Source organism: Cydia pomonella, chromosome 1 (assembly GCF_033807575.1).
Source record: "Cydia pomonella isolate Wapato2018A chromosome 1, ilCydPomo1, whole genome shotgun sequence".
In the NCBI taxonomy this organism is placed as follows: Eukaryota; Metazoa; Arthropoda; class Insecta; order Lepidoptera; family Tortricidae; genus Cydia; species Cydia pomonella.
In genome coordinates this window covers 39534226-39557882 of record NC_084703.1, presented here as the reverse complement: position 1 = coordinate 39557882, position 23657 = coordinate 39534226, and the positions used below count along the sequence as shown (strand labels likewise).

The 23657-nt window shown below is 37.5% G+C and overlaps 1 protein-coding gene across 2 annotated transcripts; it reads left to right on the top strand.

Annotated features, from left to right (window-relative positions):
- The first annotated feature begins 543 nt into the window (after positions 1–543).
- LOC133522960 (uncharacterized) lies at positions 544–22400 on the top strand. 2 transcript variants are annotated; one of them, XM_061858472.1, is made up of 5 exons: positions 544–1503; positions 10022–10189; positions 11964–12069; positions 17216–17399; positions 21166–22400. In XM_061858472.1, the coding sequence occupies exons 2-5, from the start codon at positions 10036–10038 to the stop codon at positions 21268–21270; spliced, it is 549 nt and encodes a 182-aa protein (XP_061714456.1). In that variant the 5' UTR covers positions 544–1503; positions 10022–10035; the 3' UTR covers positions 21271–22400. The 2 variants fall into 2 exon arrangements, with proteins under 2 accessions (XP_061714456.1, XP_061714448.1); XM_061858464.1 differs by having other exon boundaries at positions 10019–10189.
- Positions 22401–23657: the final 1257 nt, after the last annotated feature.

The window sequence follows — 23657 nt, the reverse complement described above, 5'->3', positions numbered from 1 at the left end:
TTGTATAATGTAATTAGTAATAATGTACATAATATAATGTACTCGTAATTGAACAAGAATGTCGACAAAGATGTATCCACTTCGAAAAGTTCATATTCACTTAAATATTTTTACAAGTCCACAACGTTAAGTGTCTCCCCCGACTCTAAATAAGGTAGAAGTACTAGTGCTCGACGCTGCACCTGTCACCGACATGGGCACTTTAGTTCATGGAAATATAGGTTAAATTTGAACAACGAAGATTTTTCTGTATTCGAACTTAATCCTTGTCACTTTGACATAAAGTGCGCATGTCAAGTACTAGTGCAGCGTCGAGCACTAGTACTTCTACCTTACACTATGTACGTTTTATTGTACTCGAATGAATAATAGGTACGTGTTACGGAAAGTAACTAATAAATATACTACAAAACAAAGTATTTTTCGTCAAAACGTAAACTGAAGTCACCGCACGGAATTGTCTCGATAAATCTGCACAGCTTTTACATAATTTTCCAATTCGAGACATTGGTATTGATGTCTTCCCAGGTTGCTGGTTGGAGCGATGTCAAAAGCGAGTTGGGTAAGCAGGCAGCTCCCGCACTCACCTTGACCATACGGTGCGGGTCAAGATTCCGACAAGCCGGTTACAAAGTATCTCACGGCTATGAACATAATGAAAACCCACTCGATACATTCACCTTAAGTTTAACCAATAGGCAATAACGAATATGTACTCACAGGATTTAACTACTTTTTCTTTTTTTAATTTATTTTTTGTAAAAATGAATCATATATATATATATAGATCTGTTCTTATGCTGTAGGAACTGTATGTGTAAATTAAGATGTGCGGAGGCTTTTTATGGTTTATTGTATTTTTATAAGTGAGAACCTGTAATTGGCTCTGTAATTCTATTGGAAGTTCTAGATATATATAGCGCTGTTGGTTTTCCATATACTAAAATAAAATAAAATAAAATAAAAAAAAATAAAAATAAAATAACGATTTAAAAGTCTTATATGGTTTAAAATAATTTACTTGCAGGTGTAGATATCAGACTAACATTTGTATGTAACTAAGAAAAGTGGAAAAATAAAAAAATCGATACATGAAAACTCGTGAAATAGTCGCGGGACATAACAATCTAGTTGATTGCTTCGCAATCAAATTATTGTCGTTGCTAGTTAGTGAGTTTGTTGTGGCCTAGAAGAGTTGAGCCGTCAAAATGTATCTAACTTAGTGAGCCGCGCGGGTATCCGGGCCGTCACCGCCGTAATGCACCGGACGTAGGCAATGTTTCAGTACTTTCAGTTCCGACGCTCCAGTCCGCCGGCGGGAGCGCACGGGACGGCCGCGCGACCCTTCTCGTCTCCCGGCCGCGACCGCCTCCGAACGTGAAGCCGAATCAAATATTTACACAGCCCTAAAACCGCTAATAAAATTTCATCGCGCCACTTTACCTTCTCTTCACTCCCATTCAAAAATATGATTTTACAATAAAGTTGCAGCTCCGTGTTTTGGTAAGTTTGAAATAACCGTAGTGGGGATATATAAGAAGTAAAAAAAAAACCGTCCGAGAGCATGTCGGGCCATGCTCAGTGCAGAGTTCCGTAGTTACTCGTACGTGACCGTCACAATAGGCTGCCGTGAACGAGGGCTATTTGTAAATATCATGTAGGTATATAACAAGCAAAAGGAGTATAGTATCTTTACAGTCCTTTGTACGTCTTTTTTCCTCACAGGGTAAGACTTTTTGCGATGGATGGGACTCAATATCTATATATATATATAGATATTGATTATACCTAATAATACTCTATGTATAGTATACGTCGTATAAGTGTATGTCGGTAGTGACCCTGCCTATTAAGCCGATGGTTCTGAGTTCGAATCCTGGTAATGGCATTTATTTGTTGTTTTCTAGGTATTTATATATTATATAGGTATATCGTTATCTGAGTCAGACTCACCACACAAGCCTTCATGAGCTTACCGTGGGGCTTAGTCAATTTGTGTAAAAATGTCCTATAACATTTATTTATTTTACAAACATTTATCAATATCATTTCCTTGGTCATCATGACCTGTTTTCAAAAACTTTGAAAGATAATCAAACCCAACGCCAATATTTAATTAGTAAGTTATATAGTGGAGAGTCTCCGAACACAGTGAGCTGAGAGGACGCGCGTAATTGATTATACGACTACATAGTCATAATGAGGAAGCACATGCTTTTAATGAGCGCACTCTACGTACCTAAAGGCTTCCAGATATGACTGCAAACGAGCCTGCAGCCACGTTACAGCCTTTATTAGAGTTCAGTTTGAGTAAAACGTCACGAGCCACAATCAAGTAGACAGATATAAAATTCACATACTTTATTTTAAAAGAATATCTCAATTTCGTTCGAATCAATTCGATCATGTTTGTGTTCATTATTATTAATCAGTACCCCTAGTGTAAATAAATTCGATTTCGAAACGTGACGTACGCGTTTGCGTTTAGTCTCATTTTGTATTGGATTTAGAAAGAGCGCGCCAAGCGGGACGTTTTGGAAACTCAAAATCCTATACAAAATGAGACTTAACGCAAACGCGTTCGTCACGTTATGATGTCGATCAAATTTACACTAGGGGTACTGGTTAATCTTTTAGTTTGTATGCACCTACATTTAATACATGGACTATTTAAACAGGATCATACTGCGACAGAATATAGTGTTATGATTTGCATTAAATAAAAAATTGGGTAATTTAGCTAATTTAATTTAAATAGGTATTTGATGCGGACATCCCAGACGCCAGACACATTCAGCGGCATGGGACTCCCCTCGTACATAGATAGTCTATGCCTCATTTGTCGAAAACAGCCCGGACGACTTAGAACGCGCTCGCATTCTGGCGGTTTCTACCCCCGAGTCCGGCCACTCACATCCACTAGTAACACAAAAAATGCCTCTCCATTACATGGCAATCGGGCTTGCCGCCGTGTCTGCCCCAACAGTTGCATGTTTTTCTCAAGAGTGACAAAACAATTTTATGCAAATTTTGAGTTGTTTCCTTATGTTGGCTGGTAGAATTGACCTATGAATGATAAATACTCAATACCGTTTATTTGGATTTGATTCGGTTTGATTTAGTTTGATGTTTTACATTTAGTATTTTCCTCGCGTTAGTGTGGTGAAATATTTTGTGTTTAGTGAAACACATTTGTTTAACTCACTAGCCTCGTAACGCTCAAGATTCCACTATATATACACTTGTGGTTCAATTTTGGAATCTTTTGCTTGCTCGAGTATATAATATTAGTATGAGTGGCTAAGAAGACTAACGCAAAATTACACTTTTTATGTTTCCATTCCACTCAGAAATGAGACTGTTTTTACAAGGGAATTCTAATTGTAAGGCCTAAGGCGCTGGATTCTCTTTTCTGACTCTTGGTCACCTGTCGCCGGCGACCGATGGTTTAGAAATCATATGCTATGTCGCACAGTGTCTGCTTTTTGAACTGTTGTGTCTTGTTTCGTTGAGCAAAATGGACAAAAACATACTTACATTGTTATTGTTAGAAGAAGAAGATGATGATGAAATTAATCTCATCAAAAAAAAGAAAAGAACCACGTGACTTTTTTAGAAACCGACAAAAAGAAGGTGCATTTTTTACCGTGATTGTGAAACACTTGCAGTGTAGTGAAGAAAAATTTACATCGTACTTCAGACTATCTCGAGAACAGTTCGCAAAAATATTGAACTTGATTGAACGTAATATTACTACGAAGCCAAGTAATAAATATCCCGAACCCATTTCCCCAGCTCAAAAACTAGCGGTGACTACGAGTATAAGGTATGTACTTACAATAAAATAAATTGAAACAAAATATAACATTTATTTTTGAAAAAAAAAACAGTTATTAATTGTAAGTGCATAAAACAGTCTGACGTAGGTATCATTTTCATTGAAACATAACTTTAAGTTATAAGTTATAAGAAATAACGTAAACATAATATAAGTATGTCCTTCTATCAACAATCACTATTTGTTTTATCTAATATATATCGGAAGCGTCGAACAAAATAGGATTACAACGAACTAAAATTATCAACAATTCATCGTTATCTTTTGTGAAAAGAGTCATTTTCAATATCAACACGCCACCCGCCGTCCGTCGCTATTCTACAGAAATGATACCGACCGACGCGTGCGGCGTGTGACCTTCGCACGCCGTCCTACCCGCCGCCGGCGACGTTTCAGAGAAACCACCCTCAAACATTTCCGAACATAACATTCGAACGTCGCCGGTCGCGGACACGCGTCGGTCGCCGGTTGCCGGCGGGGTGTGGTCAGAGAAACCAGGGCCTTAGTAGACGCTCGAGTTGGGCGTGCAGCGGGGCGAAGCGCGCAGCGTGCGTCGTGCATGTTAAACAAATGCAAACGTATAGGAGCGGTCTTAGTGCACGCTGCTCAAATCACTTGTGAGCCCGACGCCACGCTGCAAGCCCTGCCGAACACTCCGCTTCGAGCGTCCACTATGGCCCTACATAAACAAAACTGTAAAAGGGCAAAGTTGACTCGATAGAAAAAAGAACACGAAAACAAGTCTAATTTTCATTATTTAATTGTATATCATTACTCTGAATACTATAGCACTTATAGCAGTGTAATTTTAGTATAAAATAACTAGTCATACCTCATCCCTATAGCCGAGGGATTTGACTATTTAGCAAAATATAAGTACAATAAGTATGAGGCAAGGAACAATCATGCCAAGCGTAAATAAATAAAGCATAAAATTGTATACTGCTGCATACATTTCTGCACTAACTTCCCACTATTTTAGACTATAGACATGTCTGATTTATTATAGGTACATGTCAAAACCTTGTGACAAAACTAAAATAAAATCACGGTGAGTTTGGCTCACGAAAATGCTATCCAACTTGCCGGGAAGCAAATCATTTTCGTAGGTCCTTATTAGAATGGAAGGCGCGAAAGTCGCAAAGCAAAGAATTAAGCCTACAGTGTCAGTCTGACGACCTACCTGGGGCCCATTTCCCGAACGGTATTAAACTAATATTATTTACGAACTCTCAAATCCCATGGATTTCCATGACAACACAATAATAATATTAGCCTCATAGGGTTCGAGAAATGGGCCCCTGGTTTTGGATTAAGTACCTAAAAGATTGGAGGTTATAAATATGGTATAGGTGAATATGTGATGTTATCTCTAATATAAGTATATTTCAGGCAACACGGCCCATATTTCAAATACCTTATGGACTAAATAGCATACGTTTATAAAATTAAAACTAGGTAGGTATGCATTATTTAGACGATAAAACAGCGTAGCTCTGTTGAAAAAATATCTAAATTTAATATATGACCAGTGTTTTTTTACTAATCTCATTTAGCGAAGTATTCAGAAAAGAAATAAAAAGACAATACTTTTAAGCTCGGCAGGCAATCCTTTATTAAAGCCGGAGCTCCCGCTTCCAAATAGGTCAGGCCAAAATTATCACCATTTCCAAACAGGTACCAGAAATTATGCGAAAACTTCATTAGTAATTGAATGTAACTTTCAAACTTCAAAGAGATATGGCAGGGCAGGGCAAATCGACAATTGCTGACCACCCTTTAATAACTGGCCACCTTATACTATTAATGAATTCTATTCACCAATAAACAGAATGTGGCCAGTGGCCAGTTATTGACACCTCATACTAAAAAATAATTCTGTTTATAGGTGAATAGAATTCATTTTCAGGTCAGATTTACTCTAATAAGCTACGTAATAGCTTTTTTAGTCAGAATAATTAGGCTTCAAAGATGAAATGCCGATTGGAAAGTTGACCTAACTCCAAACATTCCACTAATTAAGTTAAGCTGCCAGTCAGAAGCTCAATTTCATAACTCAAATAGACACACGGCCGTATTCGAACAATGCTTATCAGATGTCACAGCGATTCAATACCGATCTGTCAGTGTCAAAATTGGCTTTATGCCCGCTCTTAAGTAGGTAAATACCATAATATCGAATAAACTAAGAAACGTATCAGCACATTTCGAGTATATTGGTCTAAGATAAGTTATATCAATGCACTCGTGGCATGGAGTGAAGAGAATCAACTTCCGTTTAATACTTTTAAATGTAAAGTGATTACTTTCTCTAGAGCTAAACACCCATTTCTTATCACAAATAATAACACATAAATGTAGATATTCCTTATAACGTATCTCCTACTACATGTATTCTATATTTCAACACCATTTTGGATACCTAGTCACTAATAGAAATACGGCCTAAATTAAAACCACCGAACCGTCAAAAGTCTAACTAAGATATAACTTGTAAGTCACGTTAAAACAAGCTGACTGGCTTAATTAACTGGTAAGCCGTTTTTGATATTGAAGTGGCGCCTTGTCTTAAATGATAATTAAACAAAGTTCCTACCTAAAAGGCTAAACGGTCAGCCTTTCAATCAATCAAACTCATCGAGCGGCCGTAGGCGCAAAACTTTTTTAATAAAGATCGTGTAAAACACAAATGCAGAATGTGCTTGTATCCTCATTGGCACTTTCATTACTAAAACAGAATGGGCTAACCCTTTCCGCGTTAAGGCGGGAAAATCCTGTATCAAGATGCATATTAATTCCACAGGGTTGGCCCTGCGCAGGCATTGATTAAATGCCGTTTACGGCCTTAAATCTAGTTTACTTTACCCGTCCGGCGAAGTTATTCGCAAAAACCAAACTCAACGGGGTGTAGGAGATTTGATTAGGTCTCGGGCCTTCTTTAATATTCACTTCAGGGCCAAGCTACCCTCACGGACAATACAATGTACAACACACAGAACGTTAATAGGTAATACTTCAGTCATAATTAATTGATGAGTAAATTATATGAAAATACCAAACGTGCGATCACAGCGCGTGAACCAACCACTCGTAGACCCATGCTTAGTAGTTCACTATATGAAAAAATGCTTTACTGGAAGTGACACGAACTTAATCACAGCAGTAACTTAACGGGAAAAAGAAAGAGGTGTGCGTGACAAAAACTAATAAAACCCATTCACAATAGGCCCAGAGAGAGTTCCAAAAAAACTAAATCCCTTTGTTGGGTAGACTACGAGATATCGTTACTATAGATTAAGCAGTAGGTTCAGCCAGCAGCGTTGTTGAAAAAACGTAGCGCTTTTTTAGATCACAATACCTACGGTCGGTTTAAAATTGAATAAGCAACCTTAGGCTTTTCTCTAGCAACTGCATCGATTCGAAACAATCGAAACCTTATTTCTTGACTTTCGCTCGATAGAGAAAAATCTCGAACATAGGTCGCACGCACCTTAAAAAATTGTAACAATGTCAACACAAAAGCTAACAATATGAAAATTAATTCTAATAAAAATGCGCAATTTTATTTTTGATCGAACTCATCGGTTACTTTTTTGTTAAAACTTAGAAAATAAATAAATGAATAAACATGATATCCGCGATCCCGGGCACGCACAGCAATCCTCGCTTACGCTTACCTTCAGTGAGAGTGAGAGAATAATCTGAATCCATGGGGCCTTAAACTACGCGTGTTATAGATGTTAGTACAACGGTATCAGAGCTAGAATACGAAATTCTTTCAATTCTGCCCAAGATACGTTAAAACAATTTATTCGTAATCTGGCAATCCAATCTTAGCTGGGGGCACCCTTTGCTTACAAAACAATCTTGTAATTTGTGATCAAAATACAAACCGATAATGACAACTAATCGGTAAGGCTTTCCGCGCTCCACTGTAGTAGGAGTATTATATTAAGCTATTATTTAAAACGACTGTACATAATTACGCTGATAAAATGGACAAATATCTGGCCACACACCTATTTTTTATTTTTTTAAATAGCCTATTTTGTGTCCCACTGCTGGGCAAAGGCCTCCCCTTTTTTCCGCCATTCATCACGGTTCGAAGTATGTTCCCGCCAGTCTCTGCAAAAAGCGTCGAGGTCATCCCGCCATCTCTTTTTTGGTCTGCTTCTGCCCCGGCTAATCTGCGGTGTCCATTCGGTAGCCAATTTGGCCCACCGATCCGGGTGCATACGGCAGACGTGTCCTGCGCAACCCCACTTAAGCTTAGCGGCCTTAACACCCACATATTACCACTATAATACCAGTTCTGGAGCGCAGTTCGGTGTTCCTAACTCGATCGGTTCTCCGAACTCCTAGTATGCTGCGCTCCATTGCTCGCTAGCAAATCTTGAGTCGGGACTTCTGGGCTTCCGTTAATGACCAAGATTGGGCGCCGTAGGTTAGGATAGGCAGGATACACATGTCAACGAGTTTGCGCTTTAGTGTCAGTGGAAGGTTGCCCTTCATTAGTGCCTTCATGGACCAGAAGCTCTTCCAGGCATTATCGATGCGTCGATCGATTTCTTTAGACTGCCTGTCATCGAAGGATGCTATCTGGCCCAAGTATATGTATTCGTCGACATATTGGATATCCTGCCCATCAACCTTGACTCCACGTTTCGCGCCATTGGTCATTAACTGGGTTTTGGCCCTGTTCATTTCGAGTCCGACTTTAAGACTTGCCGTGCTAAGGTCTTGTAGCATTTGTTCTAGATGGGGTGCAGTGTGGGAGAACAAAACTATGTCGTCGGCAAAACGCAGGTTAGTTAACCTTTTGCCGTCGACGTCAATGCCCATTGTTTCCCACTTGGTCGCTAGCTTTTGGAAAATCTGTTGCAAGCACGAGGTGAACAATTTCGGAGATAGCGGGTCGCCTTGCTTGACTCCCTTTTCAATGCGAATTTTAGGGCCAGGAACATGTAATTTAATGCTTGCTGTGCTTTGCCGATAAATGGTTCCAACGAGTTCAATATATGCATTGTCGATACGTTGCTCACGCATTGCGGAGAATACAGCAGAATGCTTGACACTGTCAAACGCTTTGCTGTAATCTACGAAAGCCAGGTATAGTGGTATTTTGAACTCGTTAGACTTTTCCATTATTTGATTTATGCTGTGAAGGTGATCTGTAGTGGAAAAACTTGGACGGAAACCGGCTTATTCTGGGGGCTCGTGTCTATCAAGCAGGGGGGCTATTCTATTTTCGATAACTTTAATAAATAATTTATAAATGTGAGATATTAGGCTGATAGGTCTATAATTTCCAATGTCTGATTTGTCTCCTTTCTTATGAAGGAGAAGTATATTTGAGTGGCAAAAATCTAGGGGCAAACGACCAGAGTACAAGAGGCAACAAGGTGGTCTTTCCTGCTTTCAGAGCTTCCGTTGTTACACCATCTTCTCCAGGGCTTTTCTGGTATTTCAAACTTTTTAGTGCGGTATTGACTTCTTGCCCCGTTATGGGAGAGATGGTATCGGGACAGGAATAATTAGCCCTGGTTGAAGACGCAGAAGGGTCTGAATATAAAGTAGAATAAAACCTCGTGCATATATTGCATGTATTGGTTTGTCTCGGCTGCTATATGAAAATACAATTTCAAATGGCAAAAATAAATACTTGAAAATAACATAATAATGAACAATTCAAACAGTTAACTAACAATTATTATGGTTCGTGTATTTGTTTCAGTTTTGGTACACTGAAATATATAAGTAGTTATATTAACAAATATACTCGAAAAATTATTTTAATACATATCATAGGGACTATATAGATCGTGTCATTCACGAAGACGCGTGCCATGACTCGTATTGTCATATTATTCAAGGTTATATTTGACAAATCTGTGCGTCATCGTGGAAGGCACGAGCTATATATTATGAAAGTCCAAATGCATATTATCCAATATAAGAAACAGCACTTATATGGATTATACTAGTAATATGTATGAAGACCAAAGTGCTTTAAAAGGGTCGACCATCAAGATGACCTTATGTGAAGTGTATTTAATTAACCCGAAAATAAACTTAATTAACAAAATCAAATAAAATGTTATTTAAATGTCACTTTGTATAAAATACCTAATCGAAAAGACCGAAGGGAACAATAGTTACACTATACTTATATTCTGTTAGCAGTTACCGTGACTGCAATGGCACGAACGACAAGAGACCCTCTCGGGCTGCTGACGCCGCTCGGCAGCAGTACAACCACTGCGACAGCGGTGCCCACCGCCGCCACTGTCACAGTTGCCAAGCAAAGTGCCAACAACAAACGGCCTACGCCTATCATCATCTATCCCACCGGTAAGTGACTGAACAACAAGTCAACCGTGGCCAAGTCCTGCATCAGATAAATTTGATACACGAATTACCATAACACAACCGTACCGTACCAGCAGATAAAAATACAGCCATTTAATAAAATCAACATTTGTATTTGAATTTTAAAAAGTTCACTTTCCTATTGCTAATTTTCCTTTTATTAACTTTATGTTTTACCCCACTATGCAAAATGTGTAGTAACGTTAAAACTGTTGAGCCGATTTCGGTGTCAATCAACACGTTTAAAAATCGATGGTTTTAAAGGGATGAATAGCTTTGCAATCCTAACGAAATAACGGTACTTTTTCTTATTCTAAATTTAAATCTTAAAAAATTACTTTGACTTTGATGTCGATCGCTTCAGCATAATATATTCTAGGTTTATATGTTTCCCTTTAAAAAAAATTGATTTGCAGATTTTGAAAAAAGTGGCTGTGACATAATCGGACAGACAGACGGACATGACGAATCTATAAGGGTTCCGTTTTTTGCCATTTGGCTACGGAACCCTAAAAAGGGAAAACCTATAAACCTAGTTATAGATGGACCAGTACGTGCTATACTTCTGAAATCCCGGGTGATATAGGCTCCATTTTATCTGATTAATGAAAGAGAATAATGAATATTTATACTAAAAATTCGTTGTTGGGTAAAAGTTACCACAAGTTTGGCTCGTTTATTTTCTCTGACAACGAAATTTAAGTTTGTAGGTAATGTTAGATCCTACCCAATTATAATTAACTTGTAAGTTATGATACTGGGACTTCGCTTGTAAAAAGAACGGTTTAATCTCTTGTTTTTGAGTTAGACCGTTTCGTTCTCGTGGCATGGGCGCACAGACCACTCAAAATGGGGCGCCTCGCGTTGTCATTCTTTTGCTGCTCACCTAAGTAGGTCGATGCGAACACGGAGCACGGCACAAGGACCACCCCCTGCCCGCCATGCTGAGTCATCGCACCCACAAACGATACCAAATCCAAACCTTTAGTTCTACATTCGTACTCAGAAAAACTCTCGAACTCTAAAACTACATAGATAGATTATTAATTATTCCATAAACTGACATTTGCGACCTAATGAGTTTACCGCTTTACCGAGTCTACGTCCTCTTATCCATAATTTGCACGTACGAGTATCGTATTGTTTCAACCTGCAGTTAGTTTACTCTATCTAATTCTGGATACGAGATTTTTGCTATTCACGTAAATACGTACATCTTATCAATTTAAGTACAATGCAGTAAAATAGTTCCTTGTGCAAGATATTCAGTGTTAGTTAAGTGACAAATTTCGAGAGCACAAACTCATTATCGTAAAACTTTGTTAAACCCTTTTAACCATTTGGGACGTCTAGATTGTATTGTAAACTTTATTTGCTTATAAAAGTGCTGCTATTGCTTAATATTAACCTAAACGATTATTACTGCGACAACCGTTTGTTTGTTGCAATGTGACATAGCTGCCTGCTCTGTTCAGAGTTTGGTATAATTTTTATGTTCCACTTGATCGCAACAAAGCACGTAATGTAGTACATGTGGATTGACGTATTCGGAACAACATTCTGGAGAGATGCAGCAGATGAAAGCTTTCTTAATACAAATCTCGCTTTACGGTGCTAACGAACTCTGAATACTAGTCCTTAACCCCGTTGTAGCTCAGTAAAAAAATGGGGCTCCATCGCACTAACATTCGACGCGAGTGGGGAGTAGAAATCCCGGATTAACCTGTCAAATGTAAATTGTATTATTTGTTTTCAGTGACTCCGGAATCAATAGTGGTGCCGATTGTGTCATGCATATTCGGTTTTCCATTGCTGGCATTGACCGTTATATGTTGCCTTCGAAGAAGAGCGAAACTTGCTAGGTAAGATGTCTTTAAAGTGCAGATGGTATTTTCAACAACTTTGAGCCTTGGATTTTAATTAACTATTTAAAATTCAAGGAAACCGCCTTAGAAACCTTTATCCAATTTATTTTACTATCGCGCAATTGTTGGTTCTCGTCTGTCACCATTTACTAGCTTTGTAATCTTTATCTATTCGCCTATTCCAGCAGTATTGTGGGTAATTCACACTTCTTAACTAGGTACTACTACTACTACTACGTAGATTTAAGTGCGTTTCATAAGAAGAATGTTGTATATTAACCAATTATAACACCTTCTTAAATTGAATTTCCGGTTGTTTTCCTATATGTATTCCTCCTTTATTCTGCTTTTAAATGATTACAGCGATTCCGTTATCACAAGTTTTGTTTTCAATTCGGTGAACAAAAGATTCACGCTCACGATCTTAAAAGGTCGGCCTTTCAAAACTAGCTGTTGCCCACGACATCGTCCGCGTTCAAGTTCCTAACTTAAAATAAGACTTGTTCCCCCATACAAACTTGCATTCTTTCTTTAACAGAAATCACTTTTCTTCTATTTTTATGTAATACCTTTTCGCCATGAACGCCATGCAATACAATCATAGAGGTACAATGATGAAATGAAATAGTAGAGCCGGCACATGACGGCAGATGCTCTTATGGAAGTTTCAGTTTCAGGAGTAGCAGAGAAAGCGGAAGATTGTTTGTCCTTATCACATTTTTTTATTCCCCACCGTAAATTTTAGTATGTCTTATGGTGAGCAACAAATAACCCGACCAAATTACGTAAGTTGTTTTTGGTATGATGTCAGGAAAGGTCAAACGTGTTTTTAATTTCGCGCATTGCGTATATTCTGTCCCTCACGGACGCTCGCGTATAGCACATCTAGTTGATCCTACGATCTATGAATACAATACAAAACGGTTGCCAAAAATGTTATTAGCAATCTTGAGGATTTTCTCTAGAGGCTTCAGCAAATCGAATCCAGCGATGGCAGCAAGATTCCATTTTTATCGCCTGTCACTATGCCCGTTACTTTCGCGCTTACATACTTGTTAGAACGTGACAGTCATGGTAACAAATGATAAGAAGCCGATCATCTTAGCCCTACTGGTTTTTGACTTTCGCCCGATAAAAAGAAAATCACGAATATGGGTATAAAACGCATTTTAAAAATTAGTAAACATTTTTGCACAAAAGCTAAAAATACGAAAATCGCTTCTTCAATTTTATTTTTGAGGGAACGTTATAGTTATCGTGCATTTCGCTCGTACTTGTGCGTACATGTATTTATGCGAGCGAGAGGCACGATAGCTAAATAACATCATTCAAATAAAATTCTGGTGGCAAAAGGCTGCAGAAGCTGTATCGCATCGGTTAGTATACGTAAATATTAATTGACCATGGCAAATCAAATAAAACATATATAAATATTATAGGGACATTCTTACACAAATTTACTAAGTTCCACGGTAAGCCAAGAAGGCTTGTGTTGTGGGTACTCAGACAACGATATGTATAATATTCAAATACTTAAATACATAGAAACATGATATAACAGAATGCAAAATAAATAATAAGCATTATTATTGTTTATTTTAGCTGTCTGCATCGCCTGTAAATATGCAATTACGCAAAGAAAATCATTATTCATCTTTTTCTGCTCAATAAACACAACGCCTTGTTAATTGACAGAAATACGTAACTATTTTATAACATTATTGCAAATATATTACAATTTTAAAACGCAATTGCCCTGAAGTAAATACTTTTTCACCATACTAACTGGTAAAGGTTGTTCAAAAACTAAGAGAAAGTTTTATTTTATCCACATGTGGGCCAAAGTAATCAGATGCAAATTTTGAGTTGTTTCCTATGTTAGCTGGTAGAATTGACTGTTAAATGACGAGTTTGTATGATACCTTTTTTATTATATTCATTTGGTTTTGATTTGGTTTGAATTTTCAGTATTTCATAGTTCGTATTTTCCTCGCGTCATTGTGGTGAAAATTTTTGTGTTTGTTTAACCCTCCTGCCTTGAACCCTCGCAACGCTCATGATTCCACTTCTCGCACCACTCGCTAAGCTCGTGGTTCGATTTTCGAATCTTTCGCTTGCATCAATCACGAGCGGTTAAGCAACAACTTTGCCTCCTTGAAAACAAATAACTATTATTAGGTTATAATCACAGACCACCTAGACGCCGCAAACATGCTCAATAGTAGGGACCTAGCGTGTAAATTTTTTGATGCCTACTATGACGTCACGCAAGCGATTTTGTGATGTGCAACGCTATCACCACGGTGATCCGATTCAAAGACGTAGGTAATAATAAATCGACGGTTATATGATTGATTTGTATCGATTCTTTATCGAATATAAATCGAGTTAATGGACAAAAAATGGGAAGCGATTCCAGTACAGTCGGTGCTCCAGATATGAGAAATATACTACAATATGAAGAATAACAATATTATATAAATAAATAAATAAATTATCATTTATTTCAGATCTTTACAATCCATAGATTTTGTTTGTGTATATAATCGCTCACTTTATACTTAAGCTTAAACTTCATAAAGATCTTCGTAACAATAAACCGTCACAAAAATCGATTATAAATCGAATTGCACAGCGATACTGCATGAAACATCGCAGTGTACAACACTAGTGGCTTAAAATCGACAGAATATGAGAAAATCCCTCCTACCATGCAACTAAACGATATACGAAAGTATCGTTTGTTTGCTGTCCATTGCTACCTACAAATAAAATTCCTTTAGTGATGCATCAAATATAAGCCCTAATAGATGGCGTACTTCGTAAAGACACTATCTTTTGACTATCTTGGTAGAAACGTCACGACATCATTACAAATTAAAAATAAATGATTTTAAATTAAATAAGGCGATTGTTTAATACCAAAATTACTTACTTATAAAAGAAATGTCACCTTTCACACGACTAACCATTGTAGCATAATTAACTGTGCGTCGTATTCGCACAGTTAATTATGCTACAATGAGGCCTTTTGTTGCGTGGCAATAAACGTCTGACACTTGGGATGTCATGAGCACCACTGAGCGAAAAGTAGTGCACTTTACTACTTAAAAACACGCGCAAGTCTTGTACTGGCGGTATCTAGTTAATCCTAAATCTGTGGTTATAATGACTCTGTTTTATTTTATTTCATGCGCGCCATGCGAACAGATAATTAACTCTTAAGTAACGTTATTTAGCTGCAAATACCTATACCGTACGTTCAAAATCGTATGTACATACGGACAGTAGGGTTCTAGATTATACAGTACCACCAGAACAGAAGAAAGCATAAAACTTGGCATGCATGTAGCATGTAGTTTTATGATAAGAGTATGGGGTATGAACGGTACCTTATTACACAAAAGAGCACGAAACGTTGGTTTTGGTTTATTGCCCTTCTTTAAAAAAAGTAAGCCATTTTTGTTTCACTGTATTTGTAAGGCATTAATATAATTGATATAATTATATAGCGAAAATGTACAAAAATTACGCAACGCGTAAGTTTGAAAATGATAAAAAAAGTTCTAGCAATATACTTCATAAACAACTATTGTAGAGAATTTAATGGAAATAATGGGACTCAAAATGTAGTAGGAATGGGGAGGAAACTACTACTACTTGTTTCTACTTTCATGTTTGTACCTACATACTCGTAAACTACATGCATGCCAAGTTTCATGCTTTCTTCCGGATGGGACGGTTTGTTTGAAATTTATTAGGGAAAAAGGAGCTGATCTGTATGTGTTCTGAAGCGAATTGTCGCATGCAAGTAACGAGTTTATTCGCAATTAAATATATGCTTCCACTTTTACACGAGGCATGTAGTATAAAATATTGAGATTTTAAGCTTGGAAGCGAAGTTATGTTACATATAGTAAACACCCCTATAATGGAACAGGCACCAGTAATGGGATGGTATAGACAAATCCTGTAAAACAAGTATTTGCCATCAGTTTTATACGCTGAGAACATTTTACCATAAACAAGAGCCAAAGATCTGCTTAAGTTAAATTTTTCAGTGATATTTGTTAGTTTGAAAGTTAATGACGCCACATATCCCACTGGAGCAAAAAAACATAGTTTTAATTGGTTAATAATACTGAAACCAATTGCAGTAGTTTTCATTAAATATATGGAAAACATGGAGAACGAATTCATCATCATTTTTATTCATCAACTTTTAAAGCATAAAGCGGTAGAAATTTTGCAGATGTTGGTACGATATCAAAAATACTCAAAATTTTCTCTTAAATGTCCCATGTTTGGTGCCGTTAACATATGGCTAAATTTTAATCATAATTCATAATCATTTATTAATTGCATTCATATACAACATAAGTACCTAACTACATTTATAAATGAATTAGTAGCAAATGAGATGTGTTTTTACCAGAAAATGCGTGAATCACAGTTTTTTTATTTATGTCACTCTATTACTTTATTAGGTTAGGGTGATTTGTAATTCTGAACACTCCTTTAGTTAAATTACGACAATTGTTATGAAAGAAATTTTAGCATGCCTAATCTCCTGTATCGTGCCTTTATGTAATCTATTTTTAGCCACCCCGCCCCCATGCAATGTGTTGGCAGCAATGCAGAAGCATGCTCGGCGAATATCCGACTAACTATAACCCATCCTAGTATAAGTAGTATAGATGCGCTACTGATCACGGTAATTGACTGCTGCGCCTTAACTTAATTTTTTCCAAATATTCGTGCTGCATATAATAGTATTAGTTAGTAAAATTAGTATTAAGTTTTGATGTCCACACCTTTCCACCATAAATTAAACATTTAGTTCAGCTTAACAGTATATAACTACCTATATTTTTTATTCCTTTCACAATCATAGCAGCCACGTTACTTGTGTTCTTCCAGTTATTGGGTTAGCTGTAATTTGATAAATTCTTAATCAGGAAAAATTACAAAACATATATTTTTGTGTTGTGTGTTACTTGTGTTGAATTGCCATGTCATTGGACAATCGTCGGATTAAAATTATGTGAAAAATTGGTTGTAAATGAAAATGTTCAATAGAAAATTTGGCAATGATCTAGCGAGAGCATGACGAGCTGAAGATGATAAAAAAATATTTTCTTAGAGAACGAGCTCGACGCCGAAACTGCGACTTGGATCGCGGCGAGCTATCCGTGGTGCGCCTGTCACCGGTAAAAGCGCGGGCGCGCGCGGTCAGTCTGGCGCGCGCCTCGCGCCCGCTGCCGTCCCTCGAGCTGGACACCGTGCTAGAGGAGCGCTCCGACCCCGAGCAGACGACGCTGTCGCAAGTAAGGCTTGTAGAACATTTATCGCTGGTGATTAAATATTGCAGCGCGACAATACTGCCGACTGCATTACTGCCGCAAATGTCAAAAAATGATGTTGCTGTCCGTCCGGTTTTATGAGTTTTGCGGCTGTAAGGTCGCGCTGCAATACTGTCGCAGTAGTGCAGCTGCAGTCGGAATACGATGTCACCTAAAAAGCTCCGTACCCGCATCACCGCACCCCTCTCGTTTTTTAAAAGAGCCCGTTTCCTCACTCCGTTCGGTTGCCTCGCATATCTCTGGTGGAAACATTCACATCATACCACATCCTCGCTACGCATGTAGGTACGCATCCTCGCACCGCTCAGCTAACTCGCACAGCTTTGGTGGGCTCGCAGACTTAGGCACAAACTTAAATAAATGTTATTAAATATATGACTTAGATAATAATCCACAAGATTGTCATTAGTAGAAAAACAACTTGACCAACTTGGCCTTAAACATCAGTCAGCACCAGGGCTAGTAATAGTAATAATTCTTACTTCAATGCAGGTGTACGGTGTAGTACTCACGCAATTAATGAAAGCAATCAGGTTAACTTACGTAGTTATTCGTAATTTACATCACTACTATATTTTCAACACGAATGAACATCAGTAATTTCAACAAGTAATGGGTACATACGAATAAACACGATATTTCTTGCTCGTTAGCCTTAAGAGGGTTTAATTTGGATTTTAAGAAGGAAGAAAGCGTTGCGGTATTAACCGAACGTACGTACATTTTTGATGAAATTTCCATTTTGGGAGAAAACGGTTTCCACTTACTAAATCTTAACAAATCACATTGATATATTCTAGGTTTCGCTTTAAAAAAATACTAGTTATTATTTAACAAACATAAAATGTGATCAAAACTTGGTCGAATTAGGTAAGCCGGTTGTTTTATAAAAACTACTTATGTGTTTTTTTTTAAGCGAAACCTATAAACTTAGATTATATTATGCTGAAGCGATCGACACCAAGTTAGTAGAAATCGTTTTCTTCATAAATGGAAATTTAATCAAAAATGTACGTACGGTTTGGGTTAGACCGGAAAGCTATTCTTAAAAAAAAATCGTTAAAATTCATTTTCAGTGCCAGTTTTACCATAGCATTTACTTTTTATGTACAATAACATTTTTTTTTCAAAATTCATATAAAATTCATAAAACATTTTTTCTTTCTTTTGGCCTCAGAAGCGCGTGGTTAAAATCTTTCGGGTTCCTCGTGTTACACCGTGTATAGCTATGGTTGGGTTACATATCATGTAAGTGGTAAGAAAAAGTCGCATTGTCTCAAACACCTCCACCCATCGCATACTTTATTTCCCAAATAGGCCCCAAAGGGCTTTTCCCGTCAGATTGATGAGTCGATCATTATTCACTATGCCCGGCATCGGCAACTAAATGTTTAGTCGAGTCAGGGGGTCAGTTGGCTAACCTTCAGGGTAATGCCATTTGTTCCGCCAATTTGAGAGCGATGCCGTTTCGTACCCGATTTGTCTTAGATCTGATTTTGACAGAGAACGTTACCCTAATTGGCATTAAAAAAGTTTATTACTGATTGCGAACTGTTCCAAAGGTGGCAAGTCGTTTTCTAAATAACAGCTCAAATGCACAAGATAATTAATCTAACCGATTTTGGTTGACCAATAGCACTCAAAAATACAGCCGTCGATGGGACGCTGCTGGAGTAAAAGACACATCGACCTAGGTGGGCAGATATCATTTAATAATCAACGTAACGAACTGGAACTAAACCGACGACGCCAACGAGTAAAATTAGCTTGGAATAAATTCTGGGGCCTAAAGGAAATCCTTAAATGCAATATTAATATTAAAATATAGAATAAAGTTACATTCTGGGAGTTTCCTGTAACAGGAGCAATAAATTAAACTGTACTAGGCTGTACTCCTCAAACTTACCAACATTTATTCAGCAGCTTTTAAAAATAACTTATGTTTTAATTTTTATTACACATTGAAGTTAATTCTAAGACGCAATGTATTGCAAATTTTGTTACGTTTAAATTTAAAGCGTGACATGCAACGTTAAACACACTGATGTCAGCGTACATTGAAAATAATATTAAATTTGTATGAAAAAGATAAAATGTTATTAATTTAAAGATTTCATAATTTTTAAAAGTATTGTTAATCAATAGTTATATCGTTTTAGGAGGACAATATATGGTTTAATTATTTGCTTCTGTTACAGGAAATACCCGGTATATAAAGCCTAGCTCTTTACTGCAATAGTTAAATCAAGATAAATAAGAGACCTGCAGGCAAAATAAATAAAGTAATTGGTACAAACATTATAGCTGCAAACAGGGATAGATGAGAAGAACCTTACCTTGGAGAATGCTTTAACCCGATGAGGGGTCCCCGTCCGCCACAAATAGTTTATTATTTCGTAATATTAGAATAAATTACTAAACTTATTTAATGCAAAGGGCTGGAATAATATTATATCTTAGTGATATATTGTAAAATCGTGTACGTCAAAACCAAAGCTTCCGCACAAATAAAAGTATATGGTAACGATTAAATACCACAAAATAAAAAAAATATGTTTTGAATTTTAAACAAGTAATACACCAGTTACTGAATAAAATAAATTAAATTAGTAAGTATATTTTTCAAGATAGCGACCTTTTCCCAACTCCCCGAAGTCCCCCAAGCTCATAACCATGGGTCTCAAATTTATATACTGTCACTATTATATAAACCCCACTTAAAGTCTAAAATCTGGTTTTACTATCACATTATTTGACCCTAGTGATATCTCTGTCGGTCATTAGGTATGCATAATATGTAAGTAACTTTGTATTCCATGGCACTAATTTGTTAATTAAAACCTACCGGTGTATATTTTATTGAAATCCGCTCAATAGTTTAGGCAGCAGAAAAAAATATATTGATTCCAAATTCATTGTTTTTTAACATATTCGCTGCCGGCGACCCGCTAGTGGCGGCAGGTTTTCTGTCCGTAGGCGCTTTTCGCTACAAAGCGTCACCATAATTCATTTTATTTGATAAAATATTACACAAGTAATAATATTATTAGACAAGTTGTGCAGATAAGAATTAGTATAACGATACGTCATCTGCAGAAATCTGTTCATTATCCTGAGCTACGGGGTGTATTGAATAACCAGGTCTAAAACTTATAATCCTACTTATAGCCAAAGCCGGGTAAAGTGTTGATATTGGCATAACTCGGGGATTATTGCATTATATTACGTACTCCGAATTTTATAATACGAGAATCTTCCGTAGATATATAAAACTTTGCCTGTTCAAGTGTGTCCATTAAGAGATGCATTTTTTAATTAACCTTTGTGTAGTTATTTTATAGGCTTTTTGTAATCAAATCTTGCAAGTTAAATTTAACCCACTTCCTATTTTCCGATGAGGCTGAAAATTTGCATACATATGTAAGTCGGGTGACAATGCAATATCATGGTACTATCAAGTTGATCTGATGATGGAGCCAGGCGTAGGCAATAGGAACTCTGTGATAAAACTACGAAACCGAATTGTGTTTGGAGTTGTTAGAATTGTCTCACTGAGTATTGGATAGTTGCCTGTGAAAAGAAAAATACAATCAGCGATAAAAGCTTGCACAAATTAGCCGAAAACTAATTTTGTAAATAGTCCTGCTGGATAACTGGACTGGACAATTTTAACGTTCGTTTCAAATGAGGCAAATGGCATTTTAGCGATTGAAATGTGTAATATATTTAGGTGGAGATGACTCCAGACCGTGAAGTGGGCGCGATTTTATTCGGCGCGGTGGGCGCAATGGGCACGGCGGCGGCGACGGCTGCGGCGTGTGCGCGCGACAGCTAGCGCCGAGGCTCGGCGCAGCTCGGCGCGCGCTCGCCGCTCTGGGCCGCGCTGACCAGCCAGCCGCTGGACGCCGACGACCCCGACCCCGATGACCCGGACGCGGACGACCCCGAGCTGGAGATTGATGAGCCCAGCTAGCAACTGGACGAGCGCTCGGTGGCTGACATCGGCGAGCATATCAAACTCTTCCTGGACATTCCCCTTAGATTTTAGCGAATATCAGCCGCATATCCGCAGCCTGTGAAGTGTCAATGTTAGTGTAAACTAGAGCTTTCTTAGTCGGGCCGTTATACTCCTCACTTGCAGAGAACTCCGCTTTGCATAATCTAAGTGTGAATTTAAGACCTGCCACAACTAATCTCAGTTATTGCTTCAAAACAGAAGGGAGTACTCGGTTAGCGATGGAAATATAAGCCCAACTATAATCTATGTAGTTCAATAAGCTTTAATCTAGTCCGACGCTTACGTTCTTGCCATCCATAAAAGTTGGTCCTTTACTTTTCTCGGGTCGTACTACTCGTACTTAAACTTTGTAATATCGGCACGGTCCAATTTGTTAGAGGTCGTTAGTTAATATGAACATTACGTATTTAAATTTGTTATTCGCTAGATTTGCCTATATAGTTCAGGTTTGAATTCCTAATGCACACGTATAATATTATATATGCGACACAATCATAATTATGTATTTAAAAAAAATAGCTATTTAAGAAATTGGTTAGTTGTTTTAAATTGTCGAAAGTTTATTACATAATCTGCAGTTATAGTACCTATATAAATGTACAGTAGGTTCGATAATTCAAAATAAGGAAATGTTTTATAGTAGAAGTCCCAAGACCAACTATAAACTTATGAGATGAGCTGTTAAAATTAACTAGTTTCCCATGTTTGTAACTAATCTTAGCATAAACTTTATTAAAACTGTTTACTTATGTGGCGCGTACCACCACACAAAGTTTGAGGTACTTAGTATTTTAGCGTGGAAATATTCGTACTTTATATTTTGAATGTACTTATTAATGAACTACTAAAATTAATTAATTAAATTGATTAGATATTAGCCCATTACTTATTATAGTCCTTGTATACAACAAATTTATACAATACCAAAGCAGAGAAAATCAAAACAACTTGCGTGTGTTATTTTGCGAGTCAAAACAGCCGCGGGTCAAGGTCACTAACTAGACGTCGAATATATTTTTATTATAAAATATAGCATGATAGCATTGATAGCCGTTGCGCCACTCCATAAGCTTACCTACTTTCTGCAGTGACCGCAGCGCGGAGCCCGGCGGCGCCGGCGTGGAGCGACGTGGACTGCGCACTCCTCCCACCACGAGAGCGAGTTTCTACCTACAACACAATAACACGCAAAATCATCGCTGATACTCATCGATAAGTGCAGTTTAATAATTAACCTAAATTGTATGCTGAATTGCAATTGCATCGTGAATGCCTGTAAAGTAACCGTTCAACCGCTCACTTACCTGTCAGAGAACTATGATAAATTACAAACAATAATAACGATTATTTATGATGATGAGTGTCTATGATTAACCTAACCGATTGGAAAATTGATAATTATTCAAGTCCATAGTTGCGTGATTTAGGCTTAGTATTCATACCTACTTAATAGATTTCACCTTGGGTACCGATAGAGACTTAATTATAAATAAACTGTCAAGCAACTTGCGGCGGCGCGGCGTCTCTGGAATAATAAAATATTGGAGATGAAAAATTAGTATCTACAGTCGAAGAAGTTTTCAATTACAGAATACCCTTTGAAAATAATTAAGAGAACCACTTACGGCTCAAAATGAATAACCGCCGAACGAAATTACGAAAACATTCAAATATTTAAATGAAATTGAAATACGAGTACGCGGCCCGTATCGACGAACTCCGGCTCCTTACATATTGGAACCCAAGATAGGACAAACGATTAGACATTAGTGGGGAGTGGGGACACCAACAACTGGCAAGATAAGGGTATCAACACCTTACTCTACACTAATACATCGCGCCGTTCCCTGATTAATCCCGGCTTTCAGGGCTGCGTAACTAAGGTAAGTCCGTGATTATTCGCCGATTATTTTGTTAGTGTTAATAAACGGCTCACTGCAATTAGGACCATCGTTCCAACGCTTCACTGAGCACAGATTACACGCTGCATAGTGCATATTGAACATTTTGTCAGATAGCGATCAACTCTTTGTAAAAATCTTCGACGAACCCCCGGTTCACTATAAAAAAAAATCGAAAATCAAAATTAAAATTTTGATGACAAGTATTGTAATTTATTTTTTAATAATTAACAATTTTATATCCGTTTATAATTCTTAGTCTTTCCACTTCTATCAAGTAAGTAGTCCTCGGGACCTTTCTAA

Coding starts and splice junctions, on each gene's coding strand:
- LOC133522960 (XM_061858472.1), top strand. CDS start 10,036: ATGGCACGAACGACAAGAGACCCTCTCGGGCTGCTGACGCCGCTCGGC. Junction 12,070..17,215: donor AGAAGAGCGAAACTTGCTAG/GTAAGATGTCTT, acceptor ATATTTTCTTAG/AGAACGAGCTCGACGCCGAA. Junction 17,400..21,165: donor AGCAGACGACGCTGTCGCAA/GTAAGGCTTGTA, acceptor TAATATATTTAG/GTGGAGATGACTCCAGACCG.